This window comes from Elephas maximus, chromosome 3, assembly GCF_024166365.1.
Source record: "Elephas maximus indicus isolate mEleMax1 chromosome 3, mEleMax1 primary haplotype, whole genome shotgun sequence".
Lineage (NCBI taxonomy): Eukaryota > Metazoa > Chordata > Mammalia > Proboscidea > Elephantidae > Elephas > Elephas maximus.
The window spans coordinates 206,238,549-206,266,195 of record NC_064821.1 but is presented as its reverse complement, the minus strand read 5'-3'; the positions used below and the strand labels follow the sequence as shown (position 1 = coordinate 206,266,195).

The following is a 27,647-nucleotide window of genomic DNA, read 5'->3' as shown; positions in this document are numbered from 1 at the left end:
GATGTTACAGTCAGACTCGGGGTCAAGTCCTGTCTCTAATCCTTACAGGCCTCCGAGCACTTCACATGTGGCCACCGAGAGAGTGAAGAACTGATTTGTTTTATTTAAATTTCATTAATTTAAAATTAAATAGCCACACGTAGCTAATGGCTACTGGACCACCTAGGTCTAGACACTGTACTTGTTAATACAGTTATGGCCACACCAGTGTTTGGAGCAGCGATCTCATATGCCAACTTGCATTGTTCTCCAAGTCCAAGTCTCTCATGTTTGTTACCTGTACAGTCAGGTCCTGTGTCCAAATACAGAAGTTACACCTTCATCCCTAAGTTTCACCTGACAGCCTACTGCTGTCGTCCACAGAGATTTTAAAAACTCCTTACTATTCTCCTAAGTTAACAAATGATAATCTTATACCCTAACTGTAATTAAAAGATTTTTCTTCTTTGAACCTGTTTCTTACCATTGTGGCACAGCTGTGAGCGTATCACCCCAAGTAAGACCTCTTATCATCACACACTAAGCATCCCCCAGCAGGGTGACCAGTACTCAATACGCGTGTCTTCTCTCTCATCTAGTAGGGACAGGCCACTTATTTTAGATAAGAGACTCAAAAAGAGATAAAAATAAAAATGAAGTTATATAGTCAGGAGGTTTAGGTATGAGGCTGATGCCAGATAGATTTTATTATATTTAGAAAAACAAAATTGTAAATTAAGGTAAGTCATTCAAAACAAGTTTTTAAGCCCCTGTAATTCAGCAGCAGTGGGACCCACCGCCCAAGCCAGTTTTAACCCAGCCAAGATGCTGAAAAGCAGAGCACACAGTCGTGCCCATCAAGCCAATGAGGGCAATGAACCCCACGGCACCTCGGTTCCGCTTGCGTGGTTCTGAAAAAGGAGAAAGAGCAGAAGTCACCAGGGATGCCCTACAATCATGATGCCTTCAATACTCAAAAGCCATTCTGCCAAGCAAGGCACCTGAGGGATGTACCTTAGATATCTGGCCTTAAGAGGTTAACCAACTGTAACCTGAAACTGTCCATGTGTCAGGTACTGCATGCAAAGTAATTTGTCACAATAGAATTGCTGATCCTTAGAAAAGTATCAGGTAATAATTAGAGCCACTCTGTTCCAGAACCCTTCAGAAGGGAGCGTTTCCCTCTTCTTTAATGAAGAATATATAGCCAAAAAAACATTTCCCCCTTCTCTCTGGTGCACACACCACTTAGTAGTGGTTAGGTCAGTCTCTGGGAGGCACAAATAGTTAAGCGCTCAAGTACCAGCTGAAAGTTGGCCGTCTCAGCCTACCAGAGGCTCCTCGGAAGACAGGCCTGGACATCTGCTTCCGAAAGGTGACAGCCTTGAAAACCCTACGGAGCAGTTCTACTCTGCACACGTGGGGTCGCCATGAGTCAGCATCCACACCAGGGCAGCTGACAGTGACAACGCAGTAGTGGTCAGGAGCCAGGGCTTTGGAGTCGGACTCCCCGGGTTTGAATCCTGGCTTACTAGTTTCTATTTAGTGGCTCTGTGACGTTGAGCCTTCATGTTTCCTGGGCCCCAGTTTCACCATGTATACAATGGGATGATACTATCTACATCACAGAATTTTAAGAAGCACATGCAAAGTTTTTAGACTAGCAATTGTCACATAGAAAATGCTCAATAAAAATTAGTTTTGTTCTATTCAAAGGTTAATAAAAAAAAGAATATAGACCTTTCACCTAAATATCAAGCTACTTTATTTTCCCTTTTCCTCAAAGTCCTGCTAAAAAAAAAAAAATATGGTAGCACAAGATTTTAAATGTGTTTCCCTGGCAGCTGTCAATATGTACTTACCTCCTGTGTAATAGCCATAAGCATAAAGAACTCGTCCGACGATCCAAGCCAAGCCCAGGCCAGAAGCTACACGCTAAAATAAAAGGGCTACGTCAGTATCTGCATTCAAGAAACAGGAAAACCTTTACCAACACCTAAGGATTGATGACACAGTGTTTCAGCAAAAAGCTAATCATTTCATGGATGTGGTAAAATACTCCCCACCAAAGTTAAGGTTGATTTAAGTTATTTTTTCCAGTCAGGAAAATCAAAGATCTGCAGTTCCTCATGGGCCTGGGAGCTGAGGACTGGTCTTCTAGAGGGTAGGATGGGAGGAACCTTCAGCTTGTCCTGGGGAATACAAACCACTAGGGCACAAGGGGAGAGGCCAGTCTGGGGCCTCCAGGACACCAGAGGAGGAGACTGACCAACAGTCAGGACCAGTACTGCCACCCTAGCTGCTGTCTGTTGCGTTACCTCCAGTGACACCACCCCTGGAAAGGGCTCTGAGCAGCTACGCTGTAGCCAGTACACAGGCTTGGGCCCCTCTAGAAAAGACTGGGAGGGTGTGGTGCTGTGAACCTCAGAACACGCAGGCTCGGCAGGAGAAGGCTCCCCATTCCCAGCACCCTTGAGAAGAGGGAGCAGAAACTTATGCAAAATGAAGACACCTCCCATCTGGGTGCCATCCTGGGTTACCCACTGTGTCCAAAGCAGTAAGGGAGAAGGTGTGTGCCATCTTCCCCAAGTGCCTCTCCAAGTGACTGGTGCTATCAGTGGTGGTAAAGTTACTCCTTAAGGATTTTTGTTTAGTTGATTTTGGGTAAAGTTAAGCACGAAATAATGAAAAATAAAAACTCCAGTCGCCTAAGTCATTATTTACAAACTGGAGTCTCTGCCGGGCTGTTCCCTACTGTAACACTGCATAATTACTATCGCCCTAGGAACGACTGTTAGGTACTTGTCCTCAGGGTCCTTTTTTAGAGTAGTTTTAAGAACTAAGCAGGAGGAACATAATCTGGGGAAGGGGACCGAAGTGGGGGTGGGGTGGACACCAGCTGATGCCTAACTTCGATGCAGGTGATACCCTCACCTCTTGCTCTCCACCCCCTCACTCCACAGAGGCTAAACAGGCCAGGCAAGCTCCGCCTCAGGGCCTTTGTCCTTGCTCTTCCCTTGCCTGGAAACCCAAAAACCTGCCTGGAAAATGGCTGCAGAAGTTGGCAGCACCTGCCTCCTTACCTTCTTTACGTTTTCATTGCCACCTTCTCAGCAAGGCCCTTGCTGGCCACCATATTCAAAACGGTCTCCCCACCCCAGCACTCCCTAGTCCCTCTCCCCCACACTGTTCTCCTCCATGGCACTTCCACCTTCTAACATACTGTATCATGGGGGATAAAGATAAGGCAGTCTGCTTCGGTGAAGATATACAGCCTTGGAAACCCTATAGGGTTGCGATGAGTTGGAATCAACTTGACACAATGGGTTTGGTTTTTTTCTTTTTAACATCCTATATAATTTGCTTATGCTGCTGGCTGTCCATGTTCCCTAAGGCAAATTCCATGTGACCAGGTGTCTTTGTTGTGTTCACTGCTGTAAACCCAGGTGATCAGCAAATGCTTGCTGCATGAATGAATGAATATGGCAAATGAAAACTCTTACAGACATGAACTTTCTGGTATCAGACAGACCTGAGTTCAAATTCAGATTCTTCTATTCTAAAGCTTTTTGACCTTGTGAAAGTTATAGAATATCCAAGAGTCTTTTCCTTACCTGTGAAAATGGGGAAAATTGTACCCACTTTAGAGAGCTTTGTAAGAAGTAAGTAACCGAGTGAAATCCTGTGGAATTCGTGGTGCCCAGGCATTACCGATGTTCACTGCCTTTCTCCCTCCCCAATAGTAGCTCAACGAACTGAAGTCAAATAGACGAAAACCCAGTGGGAAGACTTACCGGGTGGTAAACACCTCCAACAGCTAGAAAAAATAAGAAGGGAGGATACACTTCCAACCTGGAATAGACAGAAAGAAACTTTTTTAAAAAATGCCCCATGTACCCCAGAGGTCACAGCGCCCAGACTCTGCTAGCCGAAGACTAAAACCATTCCCAAAGCCACCTCTTCAGACAAAGATGTGACTGGACTATAAGACATAAAATGATACTCGTGAGGAGTGTGCTGCTTAGCTCAAGTAGACACATGAAACTGTGTGGGCAGCTCCTGTCTGGAGACGAGGTGAGAAGGCAGAGGGGGACAGGAGTTGGTTGAACGGACACGGGAAATACAGGGTAGAAAGAAGGAGTGTGCTGTCACGTAGGGAGAGCAACTAGGGTCACATAACAATGTGTGTCTAAGTTTTTATATGAGAAATTGAATTGTAAGCTTTTACTTAAAGCACAATAAAAATAAATATAAAAAATGCCCCATTTAGTCCCTGATAGAGCAGGAGAAAAATGGGATACAGAACTCAAATTCTAGTACGAAGACCAGACTTAATGTCTGACAGAGTGGACGGACCTGGGAAGACATGGCCCCGGACTTGATATTTGTGAAGAGAGTGCTTCTTAGCTCAAGTAGATACATGAGACTAAATGGGCAGCTCCTGTTCGGAGGCGAGATGAGAAGGCAAAAAGGAACAGGAGCTGGTTGAATGGACATGGGAAATGTGGGGTGGAGAGTGTGCTTTCACATTATAGGGTGAGCAAGGACCCAAGTGAGGACAGTAGAGCTCCTCCTGTCCCGCCATCACACCCACTCCCTGATTCATTAGTTCATAGGGCACTGGGCAGAATTTCAGTAAGGCCAAGTTGGGGCTTGGGGCTCACTGAGAAAGGTTTACATTTCCCAGTATTTCCAGAGCCCTCCCCCAGGCTCTGTGTCACTTCTAGGGGCACAAGCTGATCTTGGCCCTCAAAAGGCCCCTTGAGCAATGATTCTGAGCCGCCCAGTGGGAATGGGCACACAGCCCCAGCAGGGGAAGAGCTCGGACCCAGGAGCAGCCATAACTGCCCTGTTGGAGTGCAGAGGAGGTAGGGGTGGGGTGTTGAGGCTGGAACAAGGGCGGATGGTCCTGCCTTGGGGCACCCAAGACCCCCTGCTGAGTTGTTTCAGCCCCAAAAAAAAAAAAATTTTTTTTTCTTTTTTTTAACTAGGGTCACATAACAAAGCATGTATAAATTTTTGTACGAGAAACTAACTTGAACTGTAAACTTGCACTTAAAGCACAATTTTAAAAAATGCCCCATTTAAGTTTGACTGTGTAAGACTAACCCACCCAAACCAAAACTAGCTAGGCAGTTCAAATCCGCCAGGCGCTCCTTGGAAACTCTACGGGGCAGTTCTACCCTGTCCTATAGGATCGCTATGAGTTGGAATCGACTCGACGGCAGTGGTTTCTTCTTTAATGTAAAACTAAGATGAGCACTGGTGGCGCAGTGGGTAAGTGCTCGGCTGCCAACCTAAAGATCGGCGGATCCAACCCACCAGCTATTCTGTGCAGTGGTGTTCACTAGGGTTGGTGTCACCCGGTGCGGTAACTTATGGTGTCATCACCCTCCCCAGTGGCCCAATCCCGCCCCACCTAGGACTGAGGACTATGCTGCATGGCCCACCCCTCCTGTCAGCCCTCCCCCCGTGGCTCCCCACAGCCCCCCACCCCCACAATTCACCAAGGTGGAGAAACTCCTGTCTAATTTGGGTGCTGCAGCCAGGCTGCACGCACCCTGACTGGTGTGTGAAGGGGTCGGCTAGGGGCAGCCATTGTCGACCTTGGGGTCATTTTGGTGTCATCCCCTCTGACAGTGTCCTAGTGATGCCACTGGCACAGCAGGAGAAAGATGTGGCAGTTCTACTCTCCTGTAAGGTCGCTGTGAGTTGGAATCCACTCCACGGCATCGGGTTTGGTTTTGTTATGTAGAACCAAGAAATCCAAACAGTTCATGTACTTGGCTGCTAACCGAGAGGCTGGAAGTTCAAGTCCAGCCAGAGGCACCTTGGAAGAAAGGCCTGATGATCTATTTCCAAAAACTTAGTTTTCCGTTGAAAACTATGGAGCACAGTTCTCCTCTGACACACACAGGGTCACCACGAGTTGGACTTGACGTGATGGCAATTAGTGGTGGTGTAACTATGTAAAACTGAGAGCCCTTTTCATTCTCACTTGCCAAGTCAGAAGTCAAGAGTAAAATAAACATCGATTGGAGGGTGAAGACCAGGCCACAACGATCCACCACCTTTTGCTCTGCATGGGATTAGAGGTAACTCAGAGTGCACTGAGGATGGTCATGGCAAATGCGAGTGCGCTTCCTGAAAGACCTCAAAGCCTCTATACTCCCTAGGGCGAGGCCATTCCTCATCACTTTAAAGGGGGCATGTTACAAACTGAGAAGGGCAATGTAACATTAAAGACATTTTTGAAAAGATTACCCCGAATCCAACCATTCTGACAACTCATTTTTGTTTAATAAAAATCTTAATTAAAATCTGATCACATGCATAATTTATTATACTTTTAGCAAAGTGCCCATGACGGCCATCATTGCTGCTCCTCAGCATGTACGGAGCACAGATGTGGAGGTCCTGGGCAGGATGCACTGCTCCCCAAACACCCACCCGGCAGGGCCAACACTCACGTGTTCTGGTGTGCTCGCTGAATACAGTTGAAGAGATGCCCGTTTTCTGGGTCCGTGCTGTACATGGTAGGATACTGTTAAATCCAGGTGCATATTGTTAGTCCAAACGGTCAAGAAGCATATTCAGAGTTGAAAGTTAGAATCAACCTTAAAGATAATCTATTTCCAGAGCATCTTCTATCATTTGCTAGATGATCATTCAATTTCTGCTTAAATATTTACAGTGACAAGGGCCTCAATATGCAGAGGAAGATCTGATCTGTTCCCATTAAATATCCTGTAATAAGATATGTTGCTAACCAAAAGGCTGGAGATTCGAGTCTGTTAGAGGCACCTCAGAAGAAAGGCCTGGTGATCTATTTCCAAAAAATTGGCCATTGAAAACCCCATGGAGCCCAGTTTTACTCCAACAAACATGGGGTCACCATGAGTCAGAATCGACTTGATGGCAATTGGTGGGGGTGGTCGTGGAGTAAAGAACGTGTGTCTCTGCTGTTAGTTGAAGGAACAGAGGCAGCTTGTGCCAAACTCAAGGCTGTCCATTGATGTTTCAGATATATTAAAAAGACCCCACAGGGAAACAGCTCCATCCCAAGAGTCATCAAAGAGATCTTTGCAAGATTTCCCTTAATGGGAGAAGAGAAATTGAGTGTGTGAGAATTTAAGTGTCCATTTAAAAACAAAAAAGGAAATTGCATATGAAAGCTTTAAAAGAGGTTAGAGAGTCTAATTATAAGTTGCTAAACAGAAATCGACAATTAAAATTGCTCACCAGGGACAGCTTCAGTAATTATCCCTTCCACAGTAGCCAGAACTGAAGTATTTATAGACTCCTCCCTGCGTCGCCCATCTAAGCCCAGGCTACACCTCAGCACCATGTATCCTTCTGTACTTGGAAAACCAACTTAAGAAATCACTTTTTGAGTGATATGCCAGGAAAAAATGTTGCTACTTAACCCTCTTCAGAAAATACCACCCTTTGTAGCAAATAGCTCCAGCCAAAAAGCACTGTTGTGATCCCTGCACGCCTTGCCTTTCTATAGGAGTCGTGGGTGATGTAAACGGTTAAGCGCTTAACTAGTAACCAAAACGTTGGCTGTTCAAACCCACCCAGAGGTACCTCAGAACTATCCTCCAGCAGGGCCTGTACTTCTTGCCTCTTTCCTGCCACTAAGTGCCAAAATTTCTGATAGGTCAGCTCTGGAATTGCCACTGCTGACAACTAGCTCCTAGCTCTCCCTCCGAGCCCATGGCCCCAGACAAGCCTACAAAACGCCCCAGCCTGTGCTCCCACTCACCTCCACCTTGTACTTCTTGCGGGCCTTGGAGACATTGATGGCTAGATGAGTTACCATTATGAAGCTGGCGGCACCAGTTAGAAGCACGAAGCCATATTCCTTAGAGAGGACAGCCATCTTGGGTCTGTGTAAGAAAGAATACCGCATTAGGACATCACCCCGGGCACTGCACGAGGCCTGTACCTACGGACCAAGAGGAGATGGGAGTCAATCTGATGATTCTCAGAGCTGGGTGGAGATGTTACTGCTTATCACACAATGGAATGAAAAAATTATTCACTCACAATATATACAGAGAGTATCTGATCCTATCATCTTTTGTGCCTGAGTTCTTTGATCAACACTCTTTTTATGAGATTTATCTATACTGTTACGGTTGTTGCTGTACACAATGATACAGCCCCTAAAAACCAGATATGTGAAAAAACATTTAACATGGCCAAGTGATAAAGGGTATATTAGATGACAAAACAAAAAATAAGAAACGGTAGAAGACTGTGTACCCAAAATGACTGTATGTTTTGTGCACCTGTGTGTTCTGGCATGCGGGGCCCTGTGAGGGCAGGACCTCCCATCCCCATCAGTCTGGGGGCACATGCTGGGACCGCAGCAGGGACATCACACAGGCAGGGTAAGGCCTGGATCAGGTGCTTTTAAAGCCCGCCGTGTGCCAAGATAAACGGCTACAGGCAGCTCGCAGGAACGCAAGCTGCCCATCAAATCATCACTTCAAAACCAGCCCCAGGACCTGTTGTGATGTCCGCAATTTACTTTGAAATGCATCAATCGGTGAAGCTGAACGCCAATATAGCAAATGTTAATTGTAGAATCTAGGCGGTGGCTATACAGGTGTTCACCATACAGCTCCTTTAACTTTTGTGAATGCTTGAAAATTCACAAAAGCTAATTCCAGCTTTTTTCTAGTGTTCAGGATTTCACCTACTGTCCTGCCCCAGGAGGAAAGGAAAGAAATCGATTGGGCATGAAGAGACGAAACCCTGGCAGGTGAGAGGAAGCCCTAGTAATTCTCAAGCTAAATTACTGCTCCCTGCCAACCTCTGTGAGCGTTAATAAGCAGATGTAAGCTGGGTCAGAGCTTGGCAGGACACAAAGGAACAGCTACAGTGCCTCCCCAGATCCTTAACTGACGGCTCTGCGTGTGCAGGGCAGCCCCAGGTGGGCAGCGCCTGTGTGTGCTCTGCCTTGTGTATTTTTATTGCCATCCTGAAAATTCTGTCTTGCTTTACCTTTCCGGTACGTCTAGGAGGGCCACCCTATAACAAAGTGTTTGTAGTCATCCATACAAACAACGCAACCAGATGAGAACAACCCTATTTTCCAGAGAGAAGCCCAGAGGTTAAGTGATGTTCCCAAGGTCTAAAACATAAAGTGTCCAAGCTGAGACTTAAATTCAAATTCATTTGGATCCAAAGCCCCCTTTCAGTCCCACTTGAAAATTTAGGGCTTAACTGACATTGGATCAGGACATCTTTTTCAATATAGAATTTGAGGCAGGAAAGCAGCTCGATTTTTTAAGTTTCCCTTAAGTTTGAGAAATACCACTTCAGGCTGAAGCCCTTGGTTTGCAGGGACTGCATAATCAGTTGTGGGGACAGCGGGGGCACTGGGCACCAGACCAGACCTGACCTGCTCTCCAAGGTTCTCTCTGCAGGAACGGGGGGCACACCTGGGTGGGGGCAGGAGAAAAGTACTGAAAGTTGCCTGGGATGCCCTCCCTGACACCATCTCCACTTCCACCAAGTGGGGAGTCCTGCTTCCTAAGTCCATAGCAACCCGTACTCCCCTGCTGGTGAGACCGGTGCGAGAACAGAGCAGCCAGTTATAAAAGCATCTAAGCTCCCGTGCAGAGGGACCATGTTTGTCTGGCAGCCTCTATTCCAAGCACAGAGTCTGCTCAGCAGAAGCGTGTGGAATAAGTGAAGCAAGCTGCAACTCCAGATGGCTTTCGGGAATTACCCGCACTAAGACGTCTGTCACCTGGCACAGCAGAGAGAACACTCTTAGCCAACCTGAGTTTCCTTTCCTTACCTCAAAAGTATCTACTGAAACAATGGAAGCAACTGGATGTATGAACTACTTGAGAAAGAGGAGCTCAGAACATAGGAGAAATGCTCCGTCATCATAGCTGCTGAAAACACAAATCCAACAGGTACTAAAAAATGGTTAGGGATTGTCCTTTAAGGACAGAGCTAACCGAATTCACTTAAGGTATATAAAAAATTTTATCAGCAGCCAAATTCCTGTTCTCTGAGGATTTCGGGTAGAGATGGACATTCCACCCTTAGAGATGGCAGGTGAGCGCACTGGGAAGGGGGACCAGGTCAGGTCACAGTGCCACACTCCAGGCAGCACTGTCACACCCTAGGCTGTGCCAGGCCCAGGCTGAGTAGATAGCTTCTAGAGGACAGAATTGAGCAGCTGATAACTGGCACGTGGCCTCTCTGGCATGAACTCTCATTCGTGCAGCCCCAGAGGCACACCACATTATTGATTACATACCTGCTCTGTGTCATCAGCAACCCTTTTTTTTAAAAAAAAAAATTATTTTTGCTGTTGTTGAAAATATACACAGTGGAAATCTGGAGGGCACTATGCTGAGTGAAATCAGTGAGCTGCAAAAGGACAAATATTGTATGAGACCACTATTATAAGAACTCAAGGTTTAAACACAGAAGAAAACATTCTTTGACAGTTACCAGGGTGGGGAGGGAGGGCGAGGGGTATTCACTGACTAGATAGTACACAAGAATTATCTTAGGTGAAGGCAAGGAGAACACACAATGCAGGGGAAGGCAGCACAACTGGACTAACCCCAAAGCTAAGAAGTTTCCTGAACACAGCCAAACACTTTCAAGGACACAGAAGCTGGGGCTGGGGTCTGGGGACCATGGTTTCAGGTGATATCTAGGTCAACTGGCATAATAAAGTTTATTAAGAAAACGTTCTGCATTTCACTTTGGTGAGTGGCATCTGGGATCTTAAAAGCTTGCGAGCAGCTATCTGAGAGGCATCAATTGGTCCCAACCCACTTGGAGCAAAGGAGAATGAAGAACACCAAAGACACAAGGAAAATACTAACCCAAGAGACAAGAGGGCCACATAAACCAGAGACTCTATCAGCCTGAGACCAGAAGAACTACATGGTGCCCAGTTACCACCAATGACCGCCCTGACAGGGAACACAAGGGAGACCCTGACTGAGTGGGAGAAAAGTGTGGAGCAGAACTCAAATTCACGTAAAAAGACCAGACTTAATGGTCTGACTGAGACTGGAGGAACCCTTGAACACACGGCCCCTGGATGCTCTCTTAAGCTAGAACTAAAACCATTCCCAAAGCCAACTCTTCGGACAAAGATTAGACTGGACTATAAGACATAAAATAATACCAGTGAAGAGTGTGTTTCATAATTCAGGCAGATACACGAGACCAAAAGGGCAGCTCCTGTCCGGAGGTGAGATGAGAAGGCAGGGAGGGGCAGGAGCTGGTTGGATGGACACGGGAAACCTCGGTTGGAAAGGGGGAGTGTGCTGTCACATTATGGGGACTGCAACTAGTGTCACATTATGTGTATAAGTTTTGGTATGAGAAATTAACTTGAGCTGTAAACTTTCACCTAAAGCACAATTAAAAAAATATATATATGTACACAGCAGAACATACACCAATTCAATGATTTCTCCATGTACAATTCCGTGACACTGATTACATTCTTCAAGTTGTGCAACCAGTCTCACCCTCCTTTTCCTGACTGTTCCTGCCCTTTAACATAAACTCCCTGCCCCCTAAGCTTCCTTTCTAACCTTTCGAGTTGCTGTTGTCAATTTGATCCCATATAGACAGCTTTTTAAAAGAGCACAATGCTCAAGGCAGACATTGGTTACTAATTAAGGGAAACTATATTTGGTTTTTCAAAAAAAAAAAAAGAAAAAAAAATTTTTTTTTATTTGGTTTAAACACTTCAGGGGATATTTTTGGTTTATGGTTTAAGATTATCTCAAGGCAATAGTTTTGGGGGTTCATTCAGCCTCAATGGCTTTAGAAAGTCTGGATTTCATGAAAATTTGAAATTCGGTTCTGCATTTTCCCCCTTTTGAGCAGGATTCTTCTATAGAATCTTTGATCAAAATGTTCAGTTATGGTAGCCGGGCACCATCCAGTTCTGGTCTCATAGGCAAAGGAAGCAGTTGTTCATGGAGGCAGTTAGCCACACGTTCCACACTGATCAGTTAGCTATTAGAACATGCACTTGAACATTGATCAGTGAAACTGCTATGTATCTCCAAATACATATAAGCTCTTTGAGGACAGAGAACATGTTTCCCACCTAGCTTTTTTCATAGTAACTTGCATGAAGACAGGAACTTAATAGAATGCTGCTAAAATATGTTCTAGGTCAGTGGTTCCCAAACTTTTTGTTGTTATTGTTGGCTGTTGTCCAAGTTGGCTCTGACTCATGGTGACCTTATGTGGAACAGAATGAGACACTGCCTGGTCCTGCACCATCTTTATGATCATTGGTATGTTTGAGTCCATTGTTGTAGCTTTCGTGTCAATCCATCTCACTGGCGGTTTCCCTCATTTTCATCGGCCCTCTACTTTAGCCTATGGAGCAGTTCTACTCTAAATACATGGGGTCGCCATAAGTTAGACTCGACTTGATTGCAATGGGTTTGGTTTTAGTTTTTTACTTTACCAAACATGATGTCTGTCCCTTTCTAGTAACTGGTCTTTCCTGATGACTTGCCTAATGTAAGCAAGTTGAAGTCTCACCAGCCTTGCTTCTAAGGAACATTTTGTTTGTATTTCTTCTAAGAGTGATTTGTTAGTTCTTCTGGCAGGCCATGGTATAGTCGATATTCTTTGCCAATACCACAGTTTGAATGTATCGATCCTTCTGTCCTCCTTTTTCATTGTCCAACTTTCACATGCATTCTAAGGCAACTGAAAAGACCACGGCTTAGGTCAGATGCATCTTATTCTCAAGCTTTAGCAGCATGAAAATCATCTGAGGGGCTTAAAACACACCCCACCTCCAGAGTTGCTGATGCAGTAGGTCTTAGGTGCAGTCTAAGAGTTTGTATTTCTAATGAGTTCATAGGTAATGCTGATGATGATCATATTTAAGAACCACTGTTCTAGGCAAAAAGAAAAGTTGCAGGAGGAAGTGATTTTATTAGACTCAAAAACCATGGGCAAAGTCTTGCTTTGGTGATCCGTATTCTGCCAATACCCTTGATGGCTGCCGAGGGGCCCTTCTCCTGTGGCGACTCCAACAAGACCATGGAGCTGATGAGACCAGGGGCTGTTCTGCAGAGCAAGCTCCAGCTAAGCCCCCACAACTACACATTGAGGGCATGCCCACCGGAGACTGGCTTCTTCTTTCAGCTTTAACAGAAGGCTCAACCAAAACAGGTGATACTTTTATTTTTTTAATTCATTTATTTTTCATTTAACACTTTCCTCCCTACCCCCTACATCTCTTGCCTGCTAGCTAAATTCCTGGGAGTTAAAATTTGTTTTATGTCCAGAATTTTGTGACACACCCTCAGTATAGGTTTGGCCATCTCAGAATTGGAATTTTTGCCAGAAGCCAGGCTTTTGTACCCTACCTTTCTCCCTGCTCTATCTGGGCTTTTGAGGGTACTACTGTTAAGTTTGTGTGAACCCACAGGGGTTTGTTCTGGGTGGAAAGGTATTCCCATCTCCCCAGCCCACCTCCTACAGCCCTCAGGCACCTGATTCCCGAGTCCCGGGGAGCTGCTGCCTGGGGGAGGTGGGTGATAAAAGTCACTACTTTGAGAAAAGTTAGAAAAGAACAATAATAGTTCTACAATCTCCATATCAGCTTTCAGTAAAAGTAAACCCTTATCATGGACCTTTTCTAAAGAGTAAGAAAACAAACAGCCCAGAAGCAGCTCGCTGGCTTTGGCAGCTCTGGGCTGCAGTCTGGCCTCCCTCAGGACTGCGTTCTTTTCCCATCATTTCTAGCAGCCACAGAAGCCTTGACTCTGCCCTTGGTAAACCTTACACACCCCTACAGCTGCTTTAGGAGTGGTGCTAATGCTACTGGGACTGCTACCTCAGAGTCCCTGAGTGGCACAATGGTTAAGCAGTCGACTATCAACCAAAAGGTTCACAGTTCAAACCTACCCAGAGGTGTCTTGGAAGACAGACCTGCTGATCTGCCTCCTAAATGTCACAACCATGAAAACCCTATGGAGCAGTTCTGCCCTGCACACATGGGGTCTCAATGAGTCGGAATCAACTCCACTAGACAGGAATTGGTTTAACTGCCACCTATATGGGGCACTCAAAAACAGGTGATACTTGGAAAAAAAAGTCAGGAAAAAATGGGCAGAAGAAATTTTTGAAAAAATAAAATGTATCACGTTACAGATCCAAGAATCTCAGTACAACCTAGGCAGAATAAATGCTGCAGACGTCATAAGTCAACTGCTGAAAACCAAAAATAAAGACAAAATATTAAAAAGCAGCCAAATAAAAATGATAATAAGAATGACGGCTAAGTTTTCATCAGAAACAGTGGAAGCCAGAAGACAATCATGTAACATACTTAAAGGTAAAAGATTATCGACATACAATTCTGTATCTAGTGAAAAATCTTCTCAAAATATAAGTGAAATAAACACATTTTCAGACGGAAAAAAAAGATACAGGTGGTAAGACACCTCAGTATCTTCTGAGACTGTCTTGTGAGCCTGACCTGTAGCAGACAATGGACCCCCAGATCTCTTCATACACAGCCACTCGCCAGATCAGATTTTCGGCTAGTCAAATGAGTCGGCGTTCAAGGCTTTTCATCTTTCGAAACTGTTGCATTATGCTGCGGGATGACCTCTTGAGACTATCACTTCCAATACCATGGATTAGGCGTTCCTCCAATTCTGAATGATTAGCAATATGACTTCAAATAAAAGGCCCATTTAAGGATCCAATGGAACCTCCAACTAATTCCTCATGGAATTTTTCATCCCATCTGGCAGACATAGCAAAACGGGAAATAGTGTCTCCACTACATACTGAATACCTAGTATATTGACACCTACTACGTATAAAGTGCTCCTTGTATGCCAGGCACTGTGTACTGCTTTCCTAGGACTGCTGTAACGAAGTACCACAAACTGGGTGGCTTAAAACAAAGAACTTTATTCTCTCATGATTTGGGAGGCTAGAAGCCCAAAATCAGGGTGTTGGGAGGGCCATACCCTCTCTGAAGGTTCCAGAGAGTTATCTTCCCTTGTTTCTTCCACCTCCTGATAGCCCGCAGCATTCCTCGGCTTGTGGCAGCATAACTCCAATCTCTGTCTCCATTTTCACATGGCCATCTTCCCTCTGTGTCTGTGTGTCTTCACATGGTGTTTTCTCTCCCTCATCTTATAAACACCAGCCGTACTGGATTAGAGCTCACTCTACTCCAGTATGACCTCATGTTAATTAATTACATCTCCAAAGACACAAGTATGCAACATGGATGCGACACTTAACATCCACGATACCTTCTGTGAAATAGGACGTTAGGTGATTTGGACATTGTGCGAACACTGTATTATATGCAGGATTGACAGTCGCCAGTTGGCCTGGGACGCTCACCAGACTCTAACCTGCACAAAAACTTTGGCATTGCTGCCACCACAGGTAGTCCTGTGTGGTGGTCACCCAGGCTTATGCCCAACCCCTGCACACCCGCCAGGGTGCACACTCACTGTCCAGCTGGCCACCTCCTGGCCCTGCTACATCGCCAGTCCCCTTGTTTTCCTTCCTGCCTGCCTGCCTTCCCCATTTCCTCTAATGGGCTTTAAGCTCTTGAAGCCTCGCCTGCACTACCCAGGACCACTCATCAGCCACCACCACAGAAGGAACCTGAGCTGAGTGGGGCCCGGCATCCCCCTTGGTGGCTCCAGTGCATCTGCAGCAGTCCCTGCCTGAGGCTAGTGGGGTGGGACAGGCAGCCACGGATGGTTGTCGGGACCCCCTCCCCCTGCCATTCCATGGCTGCGGTGGAGACAGGACCTAGCGAGCTAGTAAGAGACAGACTGAATCTCCAGTACATTCTTTTCTCCCACCGGGATAACCTTATGGAACTGCTGAAGTATATGCAGTTGGATACTGCCCTAACAGATGTTAAGTGACACACATTTGCATTTTCAAATAAAGCCATTTTCACAAGTATGGAATTAGGACTTGAACATATATTGAGATCTACTACATATAAAGTGCTCCTTGTATGCCAGGCACTGTGTACTGCTTTCCTAGGACTGCTGTAACAAAGTACCACAAATTGGGTGGCTTAAAACAAGAAATTTATTCTCTCATGGTTTGGGAGGCTAGAAGTCTAAAATCCTAACCCATTGTAAAAGAATTTACATAAATACCCTTCATCCTCACAATAATCCTACGTGGTAGTTACACTTATAATCCCCATTTTACAGGTGAGGAAACTGAGGCAAAGAGGAGTTAAGTAAGTTGCCTAAGGTCACACAGCTAGTGAGTGGAGAGCTGGGGTCTGAATGCAGGCAGACTGACACTGGTATTCATGTTCTTCACTACTAAACCATGCTGCTGGGTTTGCTCCATATCCAGGAGTGGAATTACCTCCTCCCCCTAGTACGGGGAGCAAGGAGAAAGCCCTCCACAAAGCTCCTGTTCAGGGACAGTACAGAAGCTACAACCTAGGTTTCCCCTCCAGGAGCAGAGAGGGAGCAACACAAGTGCCTAGGTGAGGACAGAGCTAGATCCAGGACCTCTGAACACTTCACACACTCCTAGGATCACATCGGAAGCCTGGTGGTGCAGTGATTAGGAGCTTAGCTACTAACTAGAAGGCTGGAGTTCAAATCCACCAGCTGTTCTTTGGAAACCCTATGGAGCAGCTCTACTCTGTCCTATAGGGTCGCTATGAGTCGGAATCAACTCCGCGGCAATGCGTTTTTTGGTTTTCCAATGTGTATGCCTTTTCTTTCTTTGTCTTGCCTAGTTGCCTGGGCTAGAAGCAGTACAATGTTGAATAGAAGTGGTGAGAGTGGACATCATTGCTTTATTCTTGATTTTAGGGGGAAAGCATTCAGTCTTTCAAACTGAATATGATGTTAGCTGTAGGTTTTTCATAATACTCTTTTTGAGAATACTTGCAAAACAATTTTTTTTTTTTAAGAACAGCAGCCCTTCTATTTGCAACGTTTCTGTTTATCAAAGTCTTTATTATTGCTCAAACAATGATTTTTAAAGCACATATCAGGTTAACGGGAGAAAATTAGGAAAAGTATTTTGAAGCAGGCGTGGGTATGGGACTTGAGAGCAGCAGAAAAGCACCAGGCTGTGGCCTCAAGGCCTTACAGGATGGTGCAGGTGGCTGGAACTGTACTGGAGGCAATACCTCATCAGTGCAGCCAGAGTCAGCTAGATTTTAGGAAAAGTAGAAGACTCCATCTCACTTGAGGAGTGATCAAACTTGGGTTTAAAATGAAGGCAGTAAGTATTGATCTAACTCTTAGAAGATGTGTTCCACCATTCCAGTGCCTGGGTTGGCCATATGGAGTTGTAATATGATATTTGGCTAAGGTACCCTCCTCTATGGGAATATAACTACTTTAGCTAAAGCTCTGCTCAGCCTGTCCTCCAGTTTCTGCTTCTGCCATCACCTGTCCTAGCCACTGGGGCACGGTGCCTTCAGTTACAAGGCTAAGCCAGAAACCTTCCTGAACTACATCCAGCTAAACACTGCTGGGGTAAAGTTCTCTACTGTTTACCCACGCCCCTCCTAGCTTCACCCCAGAAAGTCCCCAGGCCATAATCAGCATCCCACAAATGCAGAACAGGCAGGTTTTATGAATTGGGGCGCTTGCCTCAAATAATTCATCACTCTAAGCCACAAAGTGACAACAGCTTATCTTTTACTAAATGAAAATCAGCTTTTTAAGGGAGACGAGATTTTGCCTTTAAGCTCTCTCTTTGCCCGCAAACAAACAAGAGCCAACTCGGACAACGGAAACCCCTGCACCATTTGCATACTGCTCTCCTCAGAAGCAATGCAGTTTCTCAGCTGGTGTCTTATGTTTCTGAGGGGAGGATGGGACAATAATGAAGAATTCGTGGACCAGCTCGGAGCCATTACCCAATGTTTCATTAAAATCCTTAACTGGCTGCCTGCGCTCTTCATCCAGTTTTCCTTATACAGGGTCCTTTATTTTACACAGCCAAAATCAAGGTTTTAACAAAAGAGTAACACAAAAGGATGGTGAGATAAAGGGCTAGTCTGACCAAATGGAGTTCTTCGAGTTCCAAACATGGGGTGGGGGCTCAAACCTCCGAGGTGGCACTGGAAGTCCCCTTTGCATGCTTAATACCCCCCTGGGAAGCTGCCTAGCCTTATTTCTATCTCCAGATGTTTCCACAAAGGAACAGAGCCCAAAATCATCTCTAGGCAGGGCAGCTGACCCTCCGGAGCCCAAATCAAGCTCAACGGGGACATGTGAGAGCATGGAGGGAAGCAACACTGTGGCAATTCCTTGTTTCCATTATGGGAAAGAAACAGAGGAGTGACAGGATTTCTCTGGCCCATTCTATGCTTTAAAAATGCTGGTTCTGGTCACTGCTGCATTAAACAGACGGAAGACTCTGAGTGTCAAAGCTTCAAATGACAACTAGATTTTTAAAAGACTACACAGAAATTCAAGAGAAAGAAGAAAAACTCAGGAGGTAAAAGGTAACTTTTTCCTCATAATTACACTGCATATTCAAAAGATATTTCTTCAAGGGCTAAACATCAAAGGTGAGTTAATAGGAAAACAAAAACATTCCAAAACATCAAGCCAATTCCAATTCATGGCAACCCCTTGTATGTAGAGTAGAACTGCACTCTGTAGGGGTTTCCAGGCTGTGATTGCCTGGCCTTTCTTCCCAGGCACCTCCGGGTGGGTTAGAACTACTAACCTTTCAGTTAGTAGTTGAGCACTTAACCACTGTACCATTGCAATGAGAGCATTATTTATCCAACGCCAGGTAAGAAAACAGCCAGCAGGTCATACCGTGGGTCTTTTCCAGTTAACGTCTTAATCCCAGGACCTCATATTCCTCAATTCCTCATCAGTGTTACTGGCAGGATATGTGGAAAGTAGAAACTGACTACAATTTGGGCAGACGTAAGAGCTGTTCCTTTAAGAGATCAATGTGCTGTCACCCAAATATATTCAGCTTTATAGTTAAATAGGTGCAGCTTGGCCAGATAAAATATCCAAGTTTCAGATGCCATTTTAATTTCACACTTGGGTGCATCGTTAGCACTGCAGACAACTGTTTGAATACATGCCTGTGCTGGTTGGCAGTAGAGGGTATGAAGGGTCAGCATGTTGCGCAAATCCAAGTGAATGGCTCTTGGTTATGGGGGACCAGCTTGCACTGACACAGGTAAACTCTGTTGAGATCAAAATAAGCAAATTACTTGTTCTCTGGAGTCTGACTTCAGGTATTAAACACACATGTCTGAATGGAACTGGATCTCCCCTGGGAAAAACTGGCAATTCTGCTCTTCAGGAATCTAAGAATACTAGATTGTAACAAGACAGAACAAATCCTAGGTTCCTTTGGCAGTGTGATGACAAACTTTCCCAAACAGATTCTTGGTGCAAAGGGCACCGTAGGTCAAAGTCTGTTGATTTATTGAAGCCTAACCTCGAAGTTCAGGACAGAGGGGGCCGTGCCAGGCCACCTGGAGCTGAATCTCCTAGGAGATGTGATCCCAGGGATAGCCCAGAGATATTTCCCATGGTCTGAAGGTTTATAACCTCAGAGGGTAGGAAAGAGTGGGAGGGGACTTAATTTCTCATAGCTATTCATTAAACAAACCTGATTTCATAAACTCGATGCAGGACAAACCATTTTTCCTATAGAATCCCTGTCCTAAATCCATGTCTACCACCTTCAGTATTTCCTTGGGATGATGCCTTCCATTATTTATCCCCTACTGAATGCTGTACACTATGCTAGGTGCAGGGCTATGAGGGTGATCAAGGCTAAGAAGGAAAGTACTGACCTTCCAGAATACAGCCAAATGGGGGAAGACAACATCAAAAGAGGGACATAACACAAGAGGGTAACAGACTGGGATAAGTGCTACAGAGGACATGTAGTAATGTGAGAGAGAAAAGAGGCAGAGAGAACAGCAAGGGCAGAGGCCTGGAGAGAGGAAAGAGCTTGACTTGTACAGGGAAGAGAGACCAGGTGTATCCGAAGGCTGCTGATACAGACTAAAGGAAGAGGGATAGAAGATGTCAAATATTATTATTAATACTTATAATTAACACATATATCACTTAAAAAAAACTATGTGCTAAATGCTTTAAGCTTTTTACCAATATTAACTCATTTGAATCCTTATAGCATCCCTATATTGTTGTTAGGTGCCACTGAGTTGCTTCTGACTCATAGCAACCCTATGTACAACAGAATGAAACACTGAGTGGTCCTGTGCCATCCTCACAATAGTAGGTATGTTTGAGCCCACTGTTGTAGCCACTGTCAATCCGTCTCATTGAGGGTCTTCCTCTTTTTCACTCACCCTCTACTTTACAGGCATGATACCCTTCTCCAGAACAAGAAGCATCAGAGAGGTTAAGTTACTTGCCCAAGATCACACAGCTATCACAGGGCAAAGCCTAGTATCACACACACCCAGGCAGTCTGTCTCCAGAGTCCATGTTCTCAAACCTTGACTATACTGCCTCTCAATGAGGTTGGAAAGCAAGTCTTATCACACCTGACCTCTTCTGAAACTTTTCCACCTCCCCAGATCCTCTCCTGAGCATAAAATATACTAACAAGAATAGAGAACTAATAATTAACTCCAAGTCTGAAACTGATTAAAGGCTGAGATGTTTCTAATTGGAAGCAAAGGAGGGGGGAGGGGGGAGCCTAGGGAGAGGTCCAACAAGGAACATCTTCTTCTTAATGGGTGCTGCAGTATGACAAAGGAGTAGAGATTATAGGAAGGAAACACCCTCCAATCTTTCACAGCACACAATTTGGAAGGAGCAAAGCAACAAAGAAATCTGCATTCCGTTTTGTTTATATCCCTATTGCCATGTAGCTGTGCCTGAACTGGCATTACACAGGTGCCTAGGGCCCAGGGCTGAATTACCCAGTAAGCAAGGTACGCATGGGCCCAATTGTACCTTCCCGCTGATCTGCAGCGCACAATTTCACCTGTCCCGCACCACAGCAAAGACGTGGTGAAGCCCATGTGAAACTGCTCACTACAGACTAGCAAGTAAATACAATTAAGCCTGTACCTTGCTCAATGCAAACTGGAGCATACCGTGCTTACTGGTTAATCCACCCCTGCTAGGGCCGCAGGACAAGTGTGATGGTTACGTGTCAACTTGGCTAGGCCATGATTTTCAGCTGTCTGGCAGGTATTATGCAATCATCCTCCATTTTGTGAGCTGATGTGAGCAGCCAATCAGTTTCCTTGGAGGGTGTGGCCTGCATCTAGTATATATGGATGTTCTGGCAAAGCTCTCTCTGGAGCCTACATCTGAATTGTCACCCTCCGACCTCACGTTCTTAGGAAGTAAGTCAGGAACCTACCACTTAACCTGCAGATCTTGGGGATTTGCCAGCTCCCACGATCCAGTGAACCAGCAGCCTTCCACCTGACCTGCCGATTTTGGGTTTGTCAGCTCCTACAACATGTGAGTCAGGAGAAGCCTCCATCCTAATGTCTGACCCATGGATTTGGGACTTGTCAGCTTCCACAACTGCATGAGCCATTTCCTTGAGATAAATTTCTCTCTCTAAATATATATGTATACACGCTTCACTGGTTTTGCCTCTCTAGAGAAGCCAGGCTAAGACAACAAGTAAGCCCCAATTCCCAGAAGAGGAAAAAAAAAAAAAAAAAAACCTGGAAAATGAGTCATATTGACACCACTTGGGTTTTCCACCACAGGCTACGTGGGCTGGCTGTAGTTAATTCTCAGCAGCTACCACATCCCTGCTGGGTACCAGCAGTCCCGAGGGAAGGAACCGCCTAGCTTGCTGGTTCCTGCCTGAAACAGGGGTCTGACTCTTCTGTGCCTGCTTGTTCTTAGAAGGATGCCATGATACAGTCATTTGCACTTCTTAAGCTGGAGAAATAAAACATCACTTGTTTAAATAAATAAAAAAAGAATGATGAAAGGCACTGAAATCTTGAGCTCAAATTCCAGTGAATGATCAGGTCAGCTCTAGAAAGAACTCAGATTCCAAATGGTGACATCCTTAGAGCTATTGGCAAATGTATTTGGAAGGTAGCACAATTTTCCTGTCTCCTCATTGTTGCTTCTCTTCCCAAAGATAGGTAGGTAGACAGACACTGTAAGACAGTGAGGGAAGCTCAGTCAGGAATTTTATTTTACACAGCAAATACGTGATAACTGCTAAACTCTCCCTGTTCAGGAGGATGGTATACTCATACGTAGTATTAACAAATTCAGTTGCAAAAAACAGTAACAGTATATTCTTCTAACCGGATGTTGCTTACATCAGCTACCTGGCCGATGATCAGTTGGGAACAGCAATGCAATGGCGATCTGAATGTAGATTCAGAATATTTAAGTATAAACATAGTCTCTGTCTTATAGGGTCCCTATGAGTCAGAATCGAATCTACAGCAACAGCTTATAGGAAATAATATATTTAAATACAATTGGATGTATTAAAAAACCTAAAACCCGTTGCCATAGAGTCAATTCTGACTCATAGCAACCCTATAGGACAGAGCAGAACTGCCCACAGGTTTCCAAAGAGTGGCTGGTGGATCTGAACTGCTGACGTTTTGGGTAGCAGCCAAACACTTAACCACTGAGCAAATGACATGAAATTACTTTTTTGAAGCGAACAATGCAGAGGCATTTAGTACATTTACAATGTCATCCAACCATCATCACTACCTAGTTCCAGCCCAGAAGGAAAGCCCGTGCCCATTAAGCAATCATCCCCCACTTTGCTCTCCCCTAAACTACTTTTTGACAGGTTGGTTTGTCATCCACCTCACTGCAGTCCTCTCCAGGGGCATTTCAGCATTTCTCTCATGGATGTCTTCTCTGTGCTAATCTCCAGGTTAGGAGTTTCCCTTTCAGGGCTGGGCCTCCCCTGAACTCTAGCCCAACAGGAAGCCAGTGCCGTCATATCGATTCCGACTCATAGTGACCCTACAGGACAGAGTAGAACTGCCCCATAGAGTTTCCAAGGAGTGCCTGGTGGATTCGAACTGCCGACTTAACCACTACGCCACCAGGGTTTCCAGCAGGAGGAAGTCTAATTCCGGGGACAATGCCCTCCCCTGTCCAGTCTTGCCCTTTAGGGGAAGGAAGACCCTAGAGTGCAGTGTCTATGCTGGCTACTGTATCACTACCATTTTATATATAGTAACATCTGTTCAAAAAAACATTGCTCCACAAGGTTTCTATTTCTGTAACATTGTTTCAGGAGGAAGAGCCTAACAGCCTGTCTTCCCTGGGGTGAAAGTATTGTTTGGATTTTAGATGTTAGTGTTACATTTAACTCCCGTGTGCGAATAATTCTTGATCCCTTGATTCAGACATGCTGTCATTGCTTATGTCACTGAAGTAAAACACAGCCTCAGGCGATCCACAGGTTTTCTGAGAGGAAACCCTTGCCCCAGCTCTCATACACAAAGAAATCGAATCTGCAGCAATTCCACACGACCATGCCTAGGCCCACAGCGCTTGTGACTTGTTATTAGGTACTGACCAGTCAGTTCCGAATGACAGTGACAGAACGGCCCCAAAGGACTTCCGGGGGCGGCTGGTGGATTTAGAACTGCCGACCTTTTGGTTAGCAGCCGAGCTCTTATCCGCTGCGCCACCAGGGCTCCTCCCCTCCACGACTCCTCCTTTCCCCAATTGCAGGGATTCAAGCCCCAACTCCTGCCACCCCTTTCCTACCCAACCTCCCAGCTCTGCTTTTTCCTTTTCCTCCTTTCCCACACTCGGCTTCTCTCCTAAACCACAAAGTAGCCAGTGAACTCGTGACTCCCAAGAAAACTATTAGCAGAAGCCACAACTTCGGGGAGTAACTCCCCAAGGAGTCTCCAGATCCTACCTCCGCCCTGCCCCACCTCTGTGGCCCTGGGCCTCCCAGCAAGGACACCAGATAAAGAGGGAAATTCTCTGAAAACCAAGGCACGAACTTAAGCAAAGACCCCTCCCCTCTCCTGCAGCGTCTGCCGTAGATATGAACCCAGTTTGAGGTTGCAATTCAAACGGACACACTCTCTACCAGGCAGGAGGAAAACAAACACAATTCCCTCCGAGGCGGTTCCTAGCAACACATCCACCTCCGCGGCGCGCCCAGGCCATTTTTAAAACCAATGCCACCGCTCAGGCCTGCGCAGCCAACAGCCCCTGCGGGGCCGGCGCGCCCTTCGTCTGCACCCGAGCTGCAGCTGGCAAGGTCAGGTGGGCTCCGGGGAGGCAGGAAGAGGCCCGCCTCCCGGACTGCACAGCCGGGGGAAAGAAGGAGGAGAGAGGAATCCAGGAAGGGTTGACCTTGAGACTCTCCCCAAGCTATTGACGGCGAGCGTTCCAAACCCACTGTGTCAGGGGGAGGATGCAGGGCAGGTGGAAGGCAAAGGGCAGGCAAAGGCCGAAAGCAAACCTGCTAATAAGACGCGAGACGCAGCGCAAGTTCCTGTTCAGCTCGGGGCGCCTGGGTATGGCTGGTGCTCAGCACAGGGGGTGAGGTGATGCGCCTGCTAGCTCCCCGCAGGTGCTGGCACCTACCTGGATCACCTTCCTTCTCCCGGCTGGTGCAGACCGCAGCGGCGCAGCGCAGTGTGGGTGCGGCGCCTCGGGCGGGGCGGGGCGGGGCGGGGCGGGGCCTGGAGCAGGCCCCGCCCCCGCCTGAGGGCCGCGCGGCCACGCCCCCGGGGCGGAGCTCTGGGCGCTAGGGCGCGCTTTGGCGTCGGTTTCTCCCGGGAGGCTGGCTGCGAGTGAGGGGTTGGCTGGTCTTTCTCCGCTTGGTCGTTCAGTGATTGACCTCTCATTCGCAAATCCGTACACCTATTCCCTTCCTCAGGCCCCTCGTGGATGCCTTCCTGAATTGTACCAACCGATTCATACTGCTCAGGTCGGATTTGCAGCAGTGACTGCTTAGCGCGGTTCTAATTTCTCCCCAGCAGCGCCCCCGTGGCACCCCGCCCCGGTGTAGGCTTGTAGCGCGCCTGCGCGGAAGGGAAGTTCGTGCGGTCTCGGTGCGCGTGGCCCGCGGTCAGGGTGCGGGCCCCCTCCCCTCCCGTGTAGGCTTGTAGCGCGCCTGCGCGGAAGCTCGGGCGGTCTCGGTGCGCGGGGACTGCTCGCGGTTGGGGCGCTGGAAGTGCCGTGTCATACTTTCCAGCACTCACTAGGGAAAGGGTTGAGGGGCGTGTGCTGGGCCTATAAGCTCACCTAACAGATACTGCCGTTAGTTTGCTGAGAGCCTGAACCAAGCCCTGCCCGATGGCGGCTGCACCCGTCCGCGCCCTGCCCTCTGCTCTCCTGTAGGCGTAGTCCAACCCCCGCAGCTCTTTCTTTGGGGACAGGACGACATAGGCCCAGGGACTCAAGGACCTTTGAACCCATTCCCCAGTTCCGTCCTCGTGGCAGGCCCCAGGGTCAGCTGAGTTCTTAGATGAGGCCTGAGGGCCAGAAAAAGTGGGACTTGCTGTTTTTGTTTGATACAACCAGGTTGGCCCTGACTCACGGTGATCCCATGTGTTCTAGAGTAGAACTGCACCAAAGGGTTTTCTTGGCTGTGATCTTTAGGGAAGCAGTTCTCCAAGCCTATCTTCTGGGAGCTGCTGGGCGGGTTCCAACCGCCAGCCTGATTGCAAACCACTTCTGCCACTCAGGCTCCTGGAACTGCTTCTCAGTGCTGTAAGCCAAAGGAGCTGACTGCAAAAAGCACCAAAGTTTCCAGTTTTTGCGTGTTTGAAGTGGGCTCCCCACCTGCTTTCTTGGGACACTTAAAGTTCTACCAAAGGTCGCCACACCTGGGCCTCCCCTAGCGTCTCTTCTGTAGGGGATGTCTCCCCCTCTATGAGAGTGTGCTTGGGAGCTGAATGATTTCAAGTCTTGGTGTCTAAAGGCTGGAATTTAGACCTTAGAGAACTCTAGGCTGGGTGTTTGCTCCTTTTTATTGGGTTGACATACCTTGTTGTTAGGTGCCGCCGTCCGGTCATTTCCAACTCATAGCGACCCTATGTACAACGGTAGGAAATAGTGCCCAGTATTGAGACATCCTCACAATATTGTTGTGTTTGAGCCCATTGTTGCAGCTACAGTGTCAGTTCATCTCCTTGAGGGTCTTTCTCTTTTTTGCTGACAATCTGCTTTACCAAGAATGATGTCCTTCTCCAGGGACTGGTCTCTCCTGATAACGTGTCCAACCTATGTAAGACAAAGTCTCTCCGTCTTCACTTCTAAGCAGCATTCTGGCTGTATGGATTTGTTGGTTCTTCTGGCAGTCTGTGGTCAATATCCTTTGCCAACGCCATAATTCAGAGGCATCAGTTCTTCTTCAGTCTTCCTTATTCATTGTCCAGCTTTTGCATACGTATGAGGCGATTGAAAATACGGCTTGGGTCAGGTGCATGTTAGTCCTCAAAGTGACATCTTTGCTTTTGAACATTTCGAAGAGGTCTTTTGCAGGAGATTTGTCCAATGCAATGTGTTTTTTGATTTTTTGACTGCTGCTTCTATGAGCGTTGGTGTGGATTCAACTAAAATGATATCCTTGACAACCTCAACCTTTTCTTCATTTATCATGATGTTGCTTTTTGGCCTAGTTGTGAGGATTTTTGTTTTCTTTATGCTGAGGTGTAGTCCATACTGAAGGCTGTAGTCTTTGATCTTCATCAGTAAGTGCTTCAAGTCCTCTTCACTTTCAGCAAGCAAGATTATGTCATCTCCATATCACAGGTTGTTAATGAGTCTTCCTCCAATCCTGATGCCCCATTCTTCTTCATATAGTCCAGCTTCTTGGATTATTTGCTTAGCATACAGACGGAATAAGTATGGTGAAAGGATATAACTCTGATGCCTACCTTTCCTGACTTCAAACCATGTAGTATCCCCTTGTTCTGTCTGAATGACCACCTCTTGGTCTAAGTACAGGTTCTGCATGAGCACAGTTAAGCGTTCTAGAATTGCCATTCTTTGCAATGTTATCCATAATTTGTTGTGATCCATACAGTAGAATACCTTTGCCTAGTCAATAAAACAAACCAAAAGGGAAGAACATGCTCAGCATTTGTCAAGCTGAAAGAATTGAAGAAAAAAATCCAAGCCTTGAGTTGCAATATTGAAGGATTCTGTGGGGCAAATATTGGACGATGCAGGAAGCATCAAAAGAAGATGGAAGGAATATACAGAGTCACTGTACCAAAAAGAATTGGTTGATGTTCAGCCATTTCAGGAGTAGCATGTGATCAAGAATTGATGGTGTTGAAGGAAGAAGTCCAAACTGCACTGAAAGCATTGGCAAAAACAAAGCTCCAGGAACTGACAGAATACCAATTGAGATGTTTCAACAAATGGATGCAACGCTGGAAACGTTCACTCATCTATGCCAAGAAATTTGAAAGAGAGCTACCTTGCCAACCAACTGGAATGTGCCCATTCAAAAAAAAAAAAAAAAATGATTCAATAGAATGCAGAAATTATTGAAAAAATCATTAATATCACACCCAAGTAACATTTTGCTGAAGATCATTCAAAAGTGGTTGCAGCAGTATGTCAACAGGGAAGTTCCAGAAATTCAAGCTGGATTCAGAAGAGGACGTGGAACGAGGGATATCATTGCTGATGTCAGATGGATCTTGG

At 46.2% G+C, this 27,647-nt stretch overlaps 1 protein-coding gene across 2 annotated transcripts; it reads right to left on the bottom strand.

Moving 5' to 3' along the window:
* Window positions 1-642: 642 nt before the first annotated feature.
* MGST3 (microsomal glutathione S-transferase 3) lies at window positions 643-24,653 on the bottom strand. Of its 2 annotated transcripts, none has more exons than XM_049881117.1 (6): window positions 24,570-24,653; window positions 7,748-7,871; window positions 6,450-6,523; window positions 3,774-3,831; window positions 1,842-1,914; window positions 643-890 (listed from the first exon to the last, which is right to left on the bottom strand). In XM_049881117.1, exons 2-6 carry the CDS (start codon window positions 7,862-7,864, stop codon window positions 757-759), a joined length of 456 nt encoding a protein of 151 aa, XP_049737074.1. In that variant the 5' UTR covers window positions 7,865-7,871; window positions 24,570-24,653; the 3' UTR covers window positions 643-756. The 2 variants fall into 2 exon arrangements, with proteins under 2 accessions (XP_049737074.1, XP_049737073.1); XM_049881116.1 differs by having other exon boundaries at window positions 24,445-24,617.
* Between the last annotated feature and the right edge of the window lie 2,994 nt (window positions 24,654-27,647).

Excerpts from the sequence above, each read along its gene's own strand:
- MGST3 (XM_049881117.1), bottom strand. The coding sequence starts at position 7,864 with ATGGCTGTCCTCTCTAAGGAATATGGCTTCGTGCTTCTAACTGGTGCC. Across the intron at positions 3,832-6,449 it reads CAGCGAGCACACCAGAACAC|GTTGGAAGTGTATCCTCCCT; the intron begins GTGAGTGTTGGC and ends TGTCTATTCCAG. Across the intron at positions 891-1,841 it reads TTATGGCTATTACACAGGAG|AACCACGCAAGCGGAACCGA; the intron begins GTAAGTACATAT and ends CTCCTTTTTCAG.